We start from the raw sequence: 14,283 nt of genomic DNA, 5'->3' as shown, positions 1-14,283 counted from the left end.
GATTGCCTCCTGACACTAGATTGTAAACTCCATGCTAGCAACTTTTGTGTGTTGTGTTCACTCTGTATTTCTTGAGGCTAAAGTACTGCCATTTTAGTGCCTGCGCATGTTCACATGGGACTCAGACACACACAAATTGCCTTCTTTACCCTGAAACAAATTTATGATGTTCTCAAATCAGGTATCTTCTCAAGGGATATGAGATCTAAAGATCAGAAACTTCAACTTTTTGGCTTCCAACTAGTAAATCACCTCTCTTTGTTCCCCCAAACCTGGTTTTGAACAAGCAGAGTCAGGGGATGGGGTGTCACAGATTCCATAGCCTCTTGGGGGATATACACTGATGTCCCTCCTGGTTGGAACTCTGAAACAATGCTCCTATGCAATATAGTGAGGTCGTTTGCAGTCTGTTTTGATTATACACTTTAGTTTTAGGGCACATCAGATACATTAGAAGGCAAATCGGCTTTTGTTGACGAGTCTGTAGCCTCTATAAAACTGCAGACTTTGTGAAATCCGTGTTTAGAGATTTCTGACTGCCCCACAAAGCAGTAAACAATCTGACCCACCTTGACCATCAGCTCCTCTGTGAAGTCTCCCCTGGTCCTCCAGAGTGGAGTTAGCTACTTCCTTCCTGAGATCTCATGGTGCTTTGTGAAGCATTAACTCTTGCACTTATTGTAAAGCAGTTGTTAATTGTATGTTCCTTTCCCCTCTGAGATGCTATAAGCTTCTTGAAGATGAGGTCAGTATTTATCATTTTAGCCTTGGGAACTACCACAGTACCTTCAGGGTACAGAGTAGCAGTACAATACATTTTTATTGAATGGGTCCATTTGTGTACGAATCTATAGTACAAAATCATAGCACACCCCTGCTTTTCAGAATACAGTCCAGAACACACAATGACCACAGGGATACACAAAGTTACAGGCTTTGCCTCCAAACCAGAAATGATCAGGTAGAACTGTTAACACATGTTTAAAGAGCTGGCCTGTTTCCGTGTATTTACTTTTTATTCATTTTATAGGCAAATATTTTACTTTATCCTATTTTGGTTACATGATCAATATTCTTTAGCGTTCATATAAATGCCTATTAAAATTTTTACTTGATTTTGATTACTATTTAATAAATAAAAAATATAAATAATTAGATATGCTATGGGAAAAAATTTAAAAGGCAGAACTGTTGTCTTTAATGATATTTTCTACATTTTCATGGTGCTTTCTAAGATCTTGTAAGTTAATATATTGAAGTATTAACTGATGATCCTCCAAAACACACACTATTCTTTTGTTTTATGTAGCTAATTCTTTCTTTGCTCGGTAAGAGATTTTTTTTTTTTTTTTTTTTTTTTTTTTAAGAAGGAATCTTGCTCTGTCACTCAGGCTGGAGTGCAGTGGCATGATCTCAGCTCACTGCAACCTCCGCCTCCCGAGTTCAAGAAATTCTTCTGCCTTAGCCTCTCAAGTAGCTGGGATTACAGGTGCCTGCCACCACGCCCTGCTAATTTTTATACTTTTAGTAGAGTTGGGGTTTCGTCACATTGGCTAGGCTGGTCTCAAACTCTTGACCTCAGGTGATCTGCCCATCTCGGCCTCCCAAAGTGCTGAGATTATAGGCATGAGCCACCATGCCTTGCCAGTAAGGGATATCTTTTGTCAGATTAAGTTTGTCATAGAATAAAAAGAGGAGAACAGCCCCTGTTTGGCCTTTGCATTTCAAAATAGACTCTCCAAACTCTAGATACCATCTGGAAAATCAAACCTTTGAATTTCAAGAGCTAATGTTTTCAAAACAATTTTTAAAGATTTTAGGCTAATTTATTTTGTGCAATTTATTTTGAGATGGAATCTCGCACTGTCACCCGAGTTGCTGGAGTGCAGTGATGTGATGGCTAGATGGCTTACTGCAACCTCGTGCACTCCTGGAGTTCAATGCTCATGTCTCCTGCCTCAGCCTCCCAAGTAGTTGGGTACTACATGTCATGAACCACACAAGCCCAGCTAATTTTTTTGCTACATGTTTAGTAGAGATAGGGTTCATCACCAAATGTTAGGTCAGGCTGAGTCTTGAACTCCTGACCTCAAAACTGATACCAAGCCTGCCTGAGCATCCCAAAGTGCTGGGATTACAGGCAGTGTGAGCCACCACACCTGGCCCCTATTCTCCTACTTCTAGGTACTCATCTATCATCTTCCAGATTGCTTACATTGAACATCAAAGAGCAGAGTCAGCTCCAGCCTTACTCACTGGGTTAAGTCCAGGGAAGGTACAAGCCTTGAAGAGAATTTCTCCACACCACCATGGTACACGGCTGTGACATGGCCTTACGACTTGTCTAAGTAGAGAGGTCCTGAGACAACTCAACCCTAGAGTGGTGTGGAAGCAGAGCCAGAAATTTCCTATGCATCCTGAGAAGGATGAAAGAGTGGCTAACTGAGGGTTTGAGGGGTCTTCAGGGTCAAATTGAGGAGGATGTAGTGTTTACCACATGACCCTAAGGATAAGAGATATGCTGAGTGACCTGGAAGCATTAGTGATTGCCAGTGAGGATATAGGCCAGTGAAAAAACCCACAAGGGACAGACTAAATCAGTGCCAATGGCAGTGTCAGATGGGGGATCACTGTAGCCCTGATGCCTCCACCCCAAAGTTGCCAGAAAAATACATAATATTCAGTCAAATTTGAATTTCCGATAGACAACAGTTTTTTGTATGTTTGTCCCATACAATATTCTGCCATTTATCTGAAATTTAAATTTAGGTGGACATCCTATATTTCTATATGCTACATCTGGCAACCCTATTTCACCCAGATTATTTCACAAAATCTGTTCCACAAACCCCTAGGTACCATTACATGAAGGGATAGGGGAGAATTCTTGCATACCACTGCACAGAAAATATAAATTGCCCGAGAAAACACTGAAGTGACTGAAATTTTCTGCAGTCAACTAGATAAATTATTTTCCAAAGGACAAGCTACAGTTCCTAGAATGGAACTAAATTTAGTTTAGAAAACAAATAAAATTACTATTTTGTACTAAGGAGTTATGTGGTTTAAAATACTTTATTTGCTTCAATCTGAACTTCATAACAGCCCTGTAAGAAGAGGCATCTTTAATGTTAATGAGGACAAAGTTGAATTTAGAGATGGCAAATGACTTGCTCACAATTATGATGTAACAAGTGGGTGGCTGAACCCGTATCAGAGTTCATTTAGTCTTCCTGGTTTACTTCCCCCAAAGAACCTTTGATCTATGTTGGTAGACATAAATAACACACCTAAAAATTATAGCAGGAGACATCATTTACCAATGATGGAAAAGCAGTGCGGGGGCCCAAGCCATTAGGAATATGATTCAGGGAAGTTTTATGGGAATTAAGCATTTTTTGAAGGATAGATATGAGGTAGCTTGACCTTTGATGTTGTATCCAAACAAAATCTTAACAAATTCCCACTATTGCTTGCCTAGAGATTAATTTCCATTTCCAAAATAGAAATTAGTGGTTGGAAAAGAGAAATTCAGTCTTTAAAAACTGTAGTAATCAGAAAAGAGAAACTCAGCCTTCAAAAACTGTAGTGGTTAGAAAAGAGAAATTCAGCCTTTTAAAACCATAATCTGTGTTTGAGTTTTTTTTTAAAAATTCTTTTCTCCGGAAGGAAATTAGCTGCTGATCATTTTATAGCAATGCAGATCACTCTGTTTTTCTCCTGTACTTTGCTCATGTGTTGAGTTCACCTTCATTCATGTATGCACTTTTTTCTTTGAGATGGAGTCTGGCTCTGTTGCCCAGGCTGGAGCACAATGGTGAGATCTTGGCTCACTGAAACCTCTGCCTCCCGAGTTCAAGCAATTCTCCTGCCTCAAGTTCCCGAGCAGCTGGGATTACAGATGTGCGCCACCACGCCCAGCTAATTTTTTTTGTATTTTTAGTAGAGATAGAGTTTCACCACTGCGGCCAAGCTGGTCTCAAACTCCTGACCACAAGTGATCCACCCACCTCTGCCTCCCAAAGTGCTGGGATTACAGGCGTGAGCCATTGCACCCACCCAATGTATGCATTCTTATATTAAATACTTATTGATTATTGTCTGTGGACCAAGTATTGTGCTTAATACTAGAATATGAAGATGAGCAAAAGGCACATCTCAGTTGTATTTTCTGTTTTCTGAATATAAAATCTGAACATTAGAGGGGACCACTCCATTGATGATGGAATCTTTTCTGCATCATTCCTGCCAAGGGGTTGTCCAGATTAGCTTGGATACTTCAGGTGAAAGAGAACTACCTTTTTCCTGAGGCAATATATTTCAACACTGTATCTATAGATTTAGGCACTATTTTTAAATACCAAAAGTTATAATTATAAAAATTAAGAGACTAGGCATGGTGACTGACACCTATAATCCCAACACTTTGGGAGGCTGAGATGGAGGAATTACATGAGCCCAAAAGGTTGAGGCTGTAGCAGGCCATGATTGCACCACTACACTCCAGCCTGGGTGACAGAGCGAAACCCTGTCTCTAAAATAATAATAATAAGCAAAATTTTAAATATTGAGAAAGAACATGTGCATATAAAGATGATACAGGTATATGGAAAGGCTAATGGTGAGTACTCAAAACATGGGTGATACAAAGAACACATACCGAAAGTGTTTTGTCTGAAAATAGGCCTGACTCAAAAAAAAAAAAAATCTCCCAATATGCTAGCCTAAAAAATTGCAAACATTTGCTAACTCAGTTTTAATAACAAACATTTATTTTAAAAAGAAATCAGAATAGCTATCTTCTTCACTGGAAAATAAAGGAATAATTGATCTTATTTTTTTGCTATTTATTCTAGAGTCCCATAAGAAAACATATTTACATACTTTGTGAGTTATACCTCACTCTCACCACAAGTACAAAATAAAGTAAAAAGCGTTTTTGTTACATTTCATCTAGAAGGTGGACATGAGAATGACATGAACATTCTTCAGCAAGAGCTTACAGTGTCCATTTTGCTAGTACTGTTCCCAAACCCATTCAAAAATATTTTCAATCAAACTAGAAATAAGAAGGCTTACTTGAGAAAGAAGACTTATTGATGCATTAGATTCCAAAACCCAGCTTGGGTTGCGATGTCCCTAGGAGACATCCACATCCTGTCACAAAGCTAAACAGATCAAGAACATCATGAACACATTTGCTAAACAACTCTTATGAACACGTTATTTATGGTATCTCTCAAGCCCAATATTTTGCTTCCTTAACATTGTCATGATGAGTTTACACATTTCCTAACCCACAGGCTTATGCTGTTCTTCTTCTTACATTAAAAGGAATACCTATCCAAAACTTCTTCAGATTTACTTACTGAAGTCATGCAAGTCTGGAAGAAGACAAAGGTGAAGTGATAATTCCAAAAGTAAGAATAATACCTTTGGCTTTAAATGTCCATTCAGTAGAAACCCTAGACCTCAAGTGCTTTTTCTTCTCTTTGTGGGGTTCTTCTAATTAACATTTATAATTTCCACAAAGATGCCACTTTTCACTTCAAGTCTTGATTACTTCCACCACCAAGCCCCCCAGTGTTGTCGTCTGCTCCCCTGCCCACCCCATTAACCCAAACTGGAACTGCCCGGACCGTTGTGTTCACTGAGGCAGAGAGAATCCTTTTCTAACTACTGCTTACATCTTCCAAAAGATAATCTGCATCTCCCAGTTTTCTGTAACTCTTTCTTTTGTGGAACATGGGACAAATTCTCCCAGTGATAGAACAGATGACTTCTGAGTAAACAGAAAGCATCCAACTCAAAAGCGTGTCTTATTTATCAACAAGAATGGAGCCTCAGTTTATATCCCCATTGCACCACTTCTTCTGTCCTGTATAGAAATTTCTGCCAAACGGGTGTGTGGCTTTCAAAAGTTAGGGAAATATTTTCTCTCCTTAATATTTATGAGTTTTAATTATTTGGTCTTAGGATCCAATTTTAGTTCACAGACCTATGTCTCTGTTTTCCTGGGATGTCTGGTGGTGTACTTTATTAGAATATAGAGTTCAAGCTGGGCATATGCAGCAAGATCTCCTTATCTGGATGTATACCTGATATTCATGTAGAGTGGAATCCTTTAAAAATCCTTGTAATGAACGGAAGGAGAAATATGTCATAAATTAACCATGGGATCAAATTAACTCTATGGTGATATTTTGGGAAATACAACCTGGCCTATTTATCCACTAATCTGTTTAATTTGGAGGGTTTATAAAACTTTCAGAATCAGAAGACTAAACACTAAGAGCCAAGCTTTACTGATAATAGAAAGATACATGGTTCATTTAAATAACTTCACCTATGTTGCCAGTAATGAGTTTCGAATGCCATAAGGTGCAGCAGCTGAGCTGACAGGTTCCTCACTGCCTGAGAACTTGCAGGCAGAGCTTTTCAGCCAGGTATCCAAAGGTTTCCCAATGAAAGTTTAACAGATCCTCACACAACAATGCAACATTTTTTTTTCTAGCAGAAAAAATAGATCAAGACATTCCACAGCTACCTTTGAAATTAGATAATGAGATTCAAAGAGGAAGTCAGTTATTGTATGAGAAAACCATTAAAGAAAAGTTTGAAGCTCAAGCTCATCCTACTAGCATTGTGATGATGATGATGATGATGATAGTGTTGTGTTGATTTAGCACTTTATATTTACAGAGTGCATTTTCACTCACTTTGTATAATTATCACAACCCATTATACAGATAAGAAAATAAGATTTTGATTAAAAAAAAAAATACACAGCTTTCAAAAAAAGGGAAATAAGAAAAGGAAAGCCAGATTTTTTTTTTTTTTCCCAACAGTGTGGTTACAGAAAACGTGTGTCAATTTACGGTAGTTTGCAAGAAGTTTTTCCCTCACAATCTTTTGAAGTGTCATGAGTATATGTTAATCTCGGAACCAACTAAAGCAATTTCTCAAGGCTTTTTACCTTGGGAAGAGTGTCCAGGTCTAGAATTTGTCCCCAGCCACTGGGAGTTCCTCCCTGAACTTGTATCAAAAGTAATTAAAAGCCCATTTCTAGTTCTGCCTCTAAGTTAAAATCAGAAGCAATGGAATCCAAAGACAGGATGGGGCTTTTAGGTGAATTCAATCCTGGCAGGATCTGCTTAAAATTTGGGCATTTTTCCCTTTCACTCCCAGGTTTCATCCTTGTTTTCAAGCATTATTGGAACGTATTTGTTTACCCAAGAAATACAGTTCGAGTATCCTGTCCCTTTCTTTTGTATTTGAAGATATATGACTGCAGGTTCATATATTATTTTCATAATTTTCTCATAATACTTGGACAATAACTTGGTTATATATAGCTTTCATTTAACATTCATATTGGAACCTTAATGTCATTCTCACTTAGGTAATTATTTTTCCTTTGCCTACAAGACTTTAAATGACCTTTGATTACTAACTTTCTACTTCTTCAACTGTCCCAGAATATAAAAGCATACTTTCATGCTCATGGAGTTCCTCATGTTCATCAATAGTGGTTTTCTGTTTCCTCAAAGCAGTGAGTCAGTCTGTTCATTTCTCTTATAGTAATTCTTCTTCTTTACATATTCTGGGCAATAGTAGCTGAACAAAAAGGGAACTTGACATATATCTCAGACTCTTTCACTAAATAATATCTCTTTTATTCAGTCGCACCCTTCACATCCCATAAAGTCATAAAGAAACCAATTTCCTTCTCCTTGAAAGGGAATCTACCTTATTGTTCTTAGGCTAACTTCATTCAGTGTGAAAACGAGAGAAGTCTTCTTCAGTCCCTGTCATTGGCTCACCCTTGTCTTAACCAAATAGAAATTTTCTTATATATTTCCCTTTCTATCAATATCTCAGCAAAAATGTGAAGGTCTTTGTTTTGTTTTGAATATAGGATTTCTTTCTGCAGAGTGCTATTGTGTAAATAGTAGTTCAGCAGAGATTCCACCTGGAAACTAAGCCATGTTTACTCAAAGAATCAAATATTTGAAATACCTGCAGAGGACAATTGAGGAGGATATGCCAGTGGTCTGTTGGGATAAAGAATGAAGACTCCTGGGGGCTGTTCTGGGAGAATTTACCCAGGAGAGAGAATCAAGTCACAGTGGCTTGATCCAAGTTTGGTGCTTTAAGCTCAAAGAGGAGGAGTTAGCCTGATGACAGTATCGTTCCTGACACTAGCTGGAGCTCTGGTCTAGTCTTCAAATAACTCTGAAGTGAGGGAGGGAAAATTAAAAATAGAAAGTACAGGGCAATTGTTTTCATTAGACAGATTTGAGATTAGGTCCAGAATCTAAATCCCCTTAGCTATACAATCATGAGAAAATTGTTTAGCCGCATTGAACTCCAGTTTCCCCATCCATAGAGGGGTAAAGATGAAATGGGCTAATGAATAGAAATACTTTGCAAAATGCTGGCCAAGAGTAGGTGCTCAATAGACAGCAGCTAAAACTCGAACAAGGACAAACTGAAAGGACTGTGACCCTCCGGCAAACACTGGAAGTGCAAGCTAATTTTGGAAAAGAAGAAGTCTCTTCACCTCGGTCACAAGAGCAATAGTGTTTGGTTGCATTTTGAGTTCTCGAAGACATATTCCACATTGAGCACACTTGGCATAGTGAGTGGTACCCAACAGTGCTCCTAAGAGTGGTACAGCAAACTTTGAGAAGCAAGGAGTTTGAGCACCTGAAAACTTTCAGCAGTCAGTAACTTCATGACACCAGGATGGGTAAGACCAAATGGCAGCTTCCATACAAGAACTGAGAGATTGAGCTTGACTGTACATTTTATACTCCCCTGCAGACTCTGAGAACTATTTGTAAAGGAATTATAGGAATAAATCAATTGTATATTCAGTGTTACCATGTCTCATGAAACCAAACAAGTTGTTTACTACTGGTGCTTTCTAGAAAATTCTATGTTGTGATACTTTATATCTTCATGGAACACTTATACCCCATCATCAAGGAATCCATGAGTCTCCCATAATTCATATGAGAGAAAACACTTAGATACATAAGTGATCACAAAAGCAAAATGATGAAGTCTATAAATGACATATAAAGAAGATAAAGAAGTAGGACATAGCAGGGAGGGGGCTGAGTAACGCCATGTGGGACTAGAGAGGGTGAAAAGGTTTCAAAACAAGAAAGGTTTGAATTGGGATTAAAAAAAGGCAGTTCATCAAATGGGCAAGGAAGCAAGGATTTCCAGAAAGAGTAAACAGCCTGTGAAATGATAGCAGAGGAAACTTCATGGTTTGTTAAAGGCTTATTGGTAGCTAGAACACAGTGTGCACTTTGGGAAGCAGCAGAATATATAGAAGACACTAAAACACTACAGGAAAAATATGTACAAACTTGGCTTTCTATCCTGATACAACTTTGTGAATTTAGGCAATGTTTTAAAATTTCTATGAACCTTAGTTTCCTCATCTGGAAAATGTGGATAAAGACATATTTAAGTGTTGTTGTATAACAAACAAAATAAAGTATTTACCCCAATACGTATTTACTCCAACAAGTATTACATCTTTCTTCTAATGTTTTGTTCTAAATGTGGCAGAAGCTGTATCTTGGAGGAATGTATATATGATGCAAAGGCATTTGGATTCAATGATGTATGTAAAGAGATCTACTTTTAAGTTTTAAGCACTTTTAGGTTTTAAGTACATCAGTAAGATCTATGTTGATAAAATGAAGAAAAGGAAAAAAGTCCAAAGATATAATGAAAGCAGATTAGACCTTCCCTTAGGGAAGGTCCAGAGTGAAGGAAAGATGGCACTATTCTGTGAATGGTGCCACCTGAGTCGTGCAGCATGGTGGCCCTGAAGGAATTCAGGATTCCCCCAAATTTAGATGACTGGGTGCCTAGTGATTCACTCACCAGCATAGAAAATGTGTGTGTGGTGGCTGGGGTGGGGGAGGGATGACAAGCAGATATAGCAGGAAATATATTGAATTCACTTCAGGAAAGACTGAGTGGAAAGAAAGTACATGTAGAAAAGCACTCCATGTTTAGTAAGTACACGTGTCTGGAGTCATTGTCATATGTTTGGTAGTTTAATGAGCCCAGGACAGATCCTTGAGTAACACTAATGTAGCACAAGTAGGTGACGTAAGGGAAGTCAGTGAAGGTGAATGAGAAGAAGAGACCAGAGAAAAAAAGCAGGGAGGGGTGGTGAGGGTGTCTAGGGATTAATATTATAGATGTCAATGGAGTAAGACATTTTAAGGAAATTGAAAGACTAAGTAGTGTCAAATGCAAATAAGAAGACAAGTGAAAAGTAAAATGCAAAATGACCATTGGATTGATCCAGATAGAGGTTATTAATGGTGTGATAGGAGAGGGAAAGTTTTGGATGCTGTGATCAATGAGCTTGGCTATGTTGTGTAAGAGCGAGTTCAAACATTACCCATAAAAGAAGATGAGGTCTCATATATGTTTGAAGTGAAGGAAAACGGTACATATTTTGAGCTGGTGAGAGGTGATGGAGAGATTGGAGATACAGGAACCCCCACACTGTTAAGTGATTGGTCTTATCATACAGTGGTGGTTTTCAAACTCAACTTGGTCTTCACTACTACTCTGCAACTCATTTTAGTTTTACTTATCTCTTCTGTCTCCCTGCCTTCCAACAGTCATTTCATATCTTCCCCAATTCTCTTAAGCCTTGGGTCTCACCTCTCACCCTCTCAGTCTCTGTAGATGTCTTTACCTCATACTTCACAAAGAAAATAGAAAACATTAGCTAAGAATCTGCTGCCCTTTGCCTGGAAGTATGAACTGCAGGAGAACAAGCAAATTTCCTCAATGAGGTCATAGGAGAATCAATGTCTTAGAGAGAGAGACACAAGTTTCAGTGAAGTCCCAAAAGGAGACATAACCTGTAGCTAAGAGGATGGTAATAAGGATGTAGAAGAGGTTTTTATCATGTAAAGGATGACAAGAAGATGAATGAACAGAATTGCAAGGAGGTCAGTCATGAGCAAATGAGTCTTAGAGGATGATAATGAGAGGATATGAGGATGAGGGTACCAGAGGGAATTGATATTATCACCATGAAATTTCTTTCTGGAGTTAGACAAGAAGGTGGCTGGAAAAAGCACACATTTTCATGAAGGAATAAATTTCTAGTTGAGAGTTAGAGGTGTATATGTGAGGGCTTGGAGTTAGGATGAGAAGAGCAGAAGAAAACAGAAGAAAGAGGCCTTATTTGACCTCTTAACCATTAGTACACATTCATCGGTAACTCCAAACGTAAAGACAACCTGTTAAGGAAGAAGTAAGTTTTTAAACAGGAAAAAGTGACTAAATGCAGAAAGCACACAACATTGTTCATGACATGAATGAAAAAAAGAGGTACAGGACTATCCACAGCATATTAAGTGAAAAGGGTAAGTTAACAAGACAGGGGTGTGTGTGTGTGTGTGTGTCTGTAAAAGACAGAGATATCCCAAATGCTAAGAGATGGTCTCTATAGGTGGTGAGCCTACTGGTGGTTTCAGAGGCAGTTCTATGTTTAGTGAAGCCTGAGGCCTATACAATTCTGGGATTTCCTTTAAAGGAAAAAAGAAACAAATTTATGGATACAAATTAGTTATAAAAGTAAATATTTGTTTAAGGGAGCCCATGCTCCACTATCTCCACAGCAAATCTGTCTCTACATGATTTTTATAGTTTTCTGTGTTTATCCATATACATTTTCTACACTGAATAAGAACTTCTTTAGAAAGAAGAACTAATGTTATTGTTAAAAAGAAGTATAAATTACTTTTTAAAATGCCAGCCATGCATTTTAAACTACTCACATTAGATTTTTTTTTTTTTTTTAGTAAGAATCATGAAAGATAGTTTTTAATTGGGAGGACTAGAGTTTAAGAGTTCATGTTGTCATAGGATGTATGTCAAGAAAGTCATCTGTAAAATTCCTAGCTTGAGCCTACCCTTGAATTTTATTTGCTTATATAAAGCACCATAGACAAATACCCTGAAACAAGTGGAAGTTCAAAGTCAAACAGCTCCTTTAATCAGTGAAATCTTGCTTTTTCTTACAAAAATACAAAATGAAACAAATCGACTACAAAAAATCATTAACGGCCGGGCGCGGTGGCTCAAGCCTGTAATCCCAGCACTTTGGGAGGCCGAGACGGGCGGATCACGAGGTCAGGAGATCGAGACCATCCTGGCTAACACGGTGAAACCCCGTCTCTACTAAAAATACAAAAAACTAGCCGGGCGCGGTGGCGGGCGCCTGTAGTCCCAACTACTCGGGAGGCTGAGACAGGAGAATGGCGTGAACCCGGGAGGCGGAGCTTGCAGTGAGCTGAGATCCGGCCACTGCACTCCAGCCTGGGCAGCAGAGCGAGACTCCGTCTCAAAAAAAAAAAAAAAAAAAAAAAAATCATTAACATGAGTTGTGCTGATTTTGGTAACCCAATTTAAACAGGTTTACTTAAAATGGGTTACTTCCTCCCAGAAGAGAGTTATCCCTGCATTAAACATTCTTTCTAGTAGCATGATCTCCTCACCTTCTTGTAGTCACAGCTGCCTGGACACTTTAAACCGGAAAGTGCCAGCAAATTCTTCTGCTGAAGAATTTCTTTAGTAACAGGAAGTGGCTGTGTGAGAGAAGTTTTATACTGCTTTACTTTATCCTCTCAGCTGACAAGGAAGTACATGACTGACTGTAAATGACTTGGGGACTGTCCCCGCAAATTCTTCTTGGTGAATAAACTGCTGAAGGGTAATCGAGATAAGGAGAAAAAAGGTGTTTTCTTACCTTCGGAGAACACAGATTTCTGTGAGTTGGCATGGCCTGTGGGGTGAACCCTTTTGGATGAGGAGAAGCATTTCTCTCAATCAGATCCTGGATTTTTTTGTCCAGCTCCATGCTTTCACATCTGCCCAGAAAGACATGAGAAAGTTATGTTATACAAAGGTAATTAAAAATTATTCAGGTGTAGAGTGAGCTTATGGATGACATGGAGGTGTTATTTATGTATGATACTTCTCTACGATCTCCCAAACTCTAATCTCATTATGTTTTCATTAGTGCATGCCATGAGAGCACTGTGAAAGAGCATTAGAGTTTAATTTTCTCTTACAAAGGAAGATACGGACAAGTTTAGGAATTTTCAGTCTGAGAAAAATGGCAAGAATTGAATCAAACACTCACAGTGAGCTAGGCTCTTTCATGCATTTTCTTATCCAATGTGCACAGCAACCTATTAAAGTAGCCACTGTCCCCTGCATTAGACAGATAAGTAAACTTGAGTTTAGGAAGTTAACTAACTTAAGTGAAATCAAACTGAAGCATCGGCAGGGCCAAGATCAAACTCAGACCTATAGAATTCTACAACCTGTCTCAACCATTTTTGCTGTGTCTTCAATTAACCTGAAAACAAATCCCTAAGCAGCTACTTGCCACCAAATGGAAATAATATATTACAGCTGAAGAGTATCTGGTAGCCCCCCTTAGGAGAATCTAGTCCAGCTGCTTCTCAGAGGGAGTTGCTCACAGTCACATGACCATTAGCTGATAACACCAAGATTTAAACCAGAGCTTCCTACTCAAATCAAATTTTTATTTTTCCTTTATACCAGGGGTCCCCAATCCCCACTGCCAGTCTGGGGTCTGTTAGAAACTGGGCCACATAGCAGGAGGTGAGAGGCAAGCAAGTGAGCAAAGCTTCATCTGTATTTACAGCCCCTCCCCATGGCTCACATTACCCCCTGAGCTCCACCTCCTGTCAAACCAGCAGCGGCATTAGATTCTCGTAGGAGCACAAACCCTATTGCAAACTGCGCATGTGAGGGGTCTAGGTTGTGTGAACCTTATTGTGAACTGCACATGTGAGGGATTTAGGCTGCCTGCTCCTTATGAGAATCTAATGCCTGATAATCTATCACTGTTTCCCATCACCCCCAGATGGGACCATCTAGTTGCAGAAAAACAAGCTCAGGGCTCCCACTGATTCTACGTTATGGTGAGTGATATAATTATTTCATTATACATTACAATATAATAATAATACCAATATAGTGCACAATCAATGTAAAGTGCTTGAAACCATGCTACCCCTGCCCCAGTCCATCAAAAAACTGTCTTCCATGAAACCAGTGCCTGGTGCCAAAAAGGTTGGGGACTACTGCTTTATACGATGTTGGTATAATGGAGAAATTTTCTCATTAAAAATACAACTCACAAGGAAAAATGCATTGTGTGATTTTTTTCTTTATATGTATATTATTTATAAC

The 14,283-nt window shown here is 38.7% G+C and overlaps 1 protein-coding gene across 2 annotated transcripts in view; it reads right to left on the bottom strand.

Moving 5' to 3' along the window:
* The window catches only part of TNIP3 (TNFAIP3 interacting protein 3), a 95,803-nt gene that overhangs the window by 37,983 nt on the left and 43,537 nt on the right, over positions 1 to 14,283 (bottom strand). Inside the window, exons 3-4 of one of the 2 annotated variants that reach the window (XM_017959023.3) lie at positions 12,806 to 12,926; positions 12,555 to 12,644 (exon numbers count right to left, since the gene is read on the bottom strand). In XM_017959023.3, coding sequence (XP_017814512.1) covers positions 12,555 to 12,644; positions 12,806 to 12,926 — 211 coding nt within the window. The remainder of the gene's footprint in view (positions 1 to 12,554; positions 12,645 to 12,805; positions 12,927 to 14,283) is intronic. The other variant, XM_009207499.4, reaches the window with a different exon arrangement.

Source organism: Papio anubis, chromosome 3, assembly GCF_008728515.1.
Source record: "Papio anubis isolate 15944 chromosome 3, Panubis1.0, whole genome shotgun sequence".
Lineage (NCBI taxonomy): Eukaryota > Metazoa > Chordata > Mammalia > Primates > Cercopithecidae > Papio > Papio anubis.
Note: the sequence above shows the minus strand (reverse complement) of the source record. Positions and strands in the feature narration are given on the sequence as shown.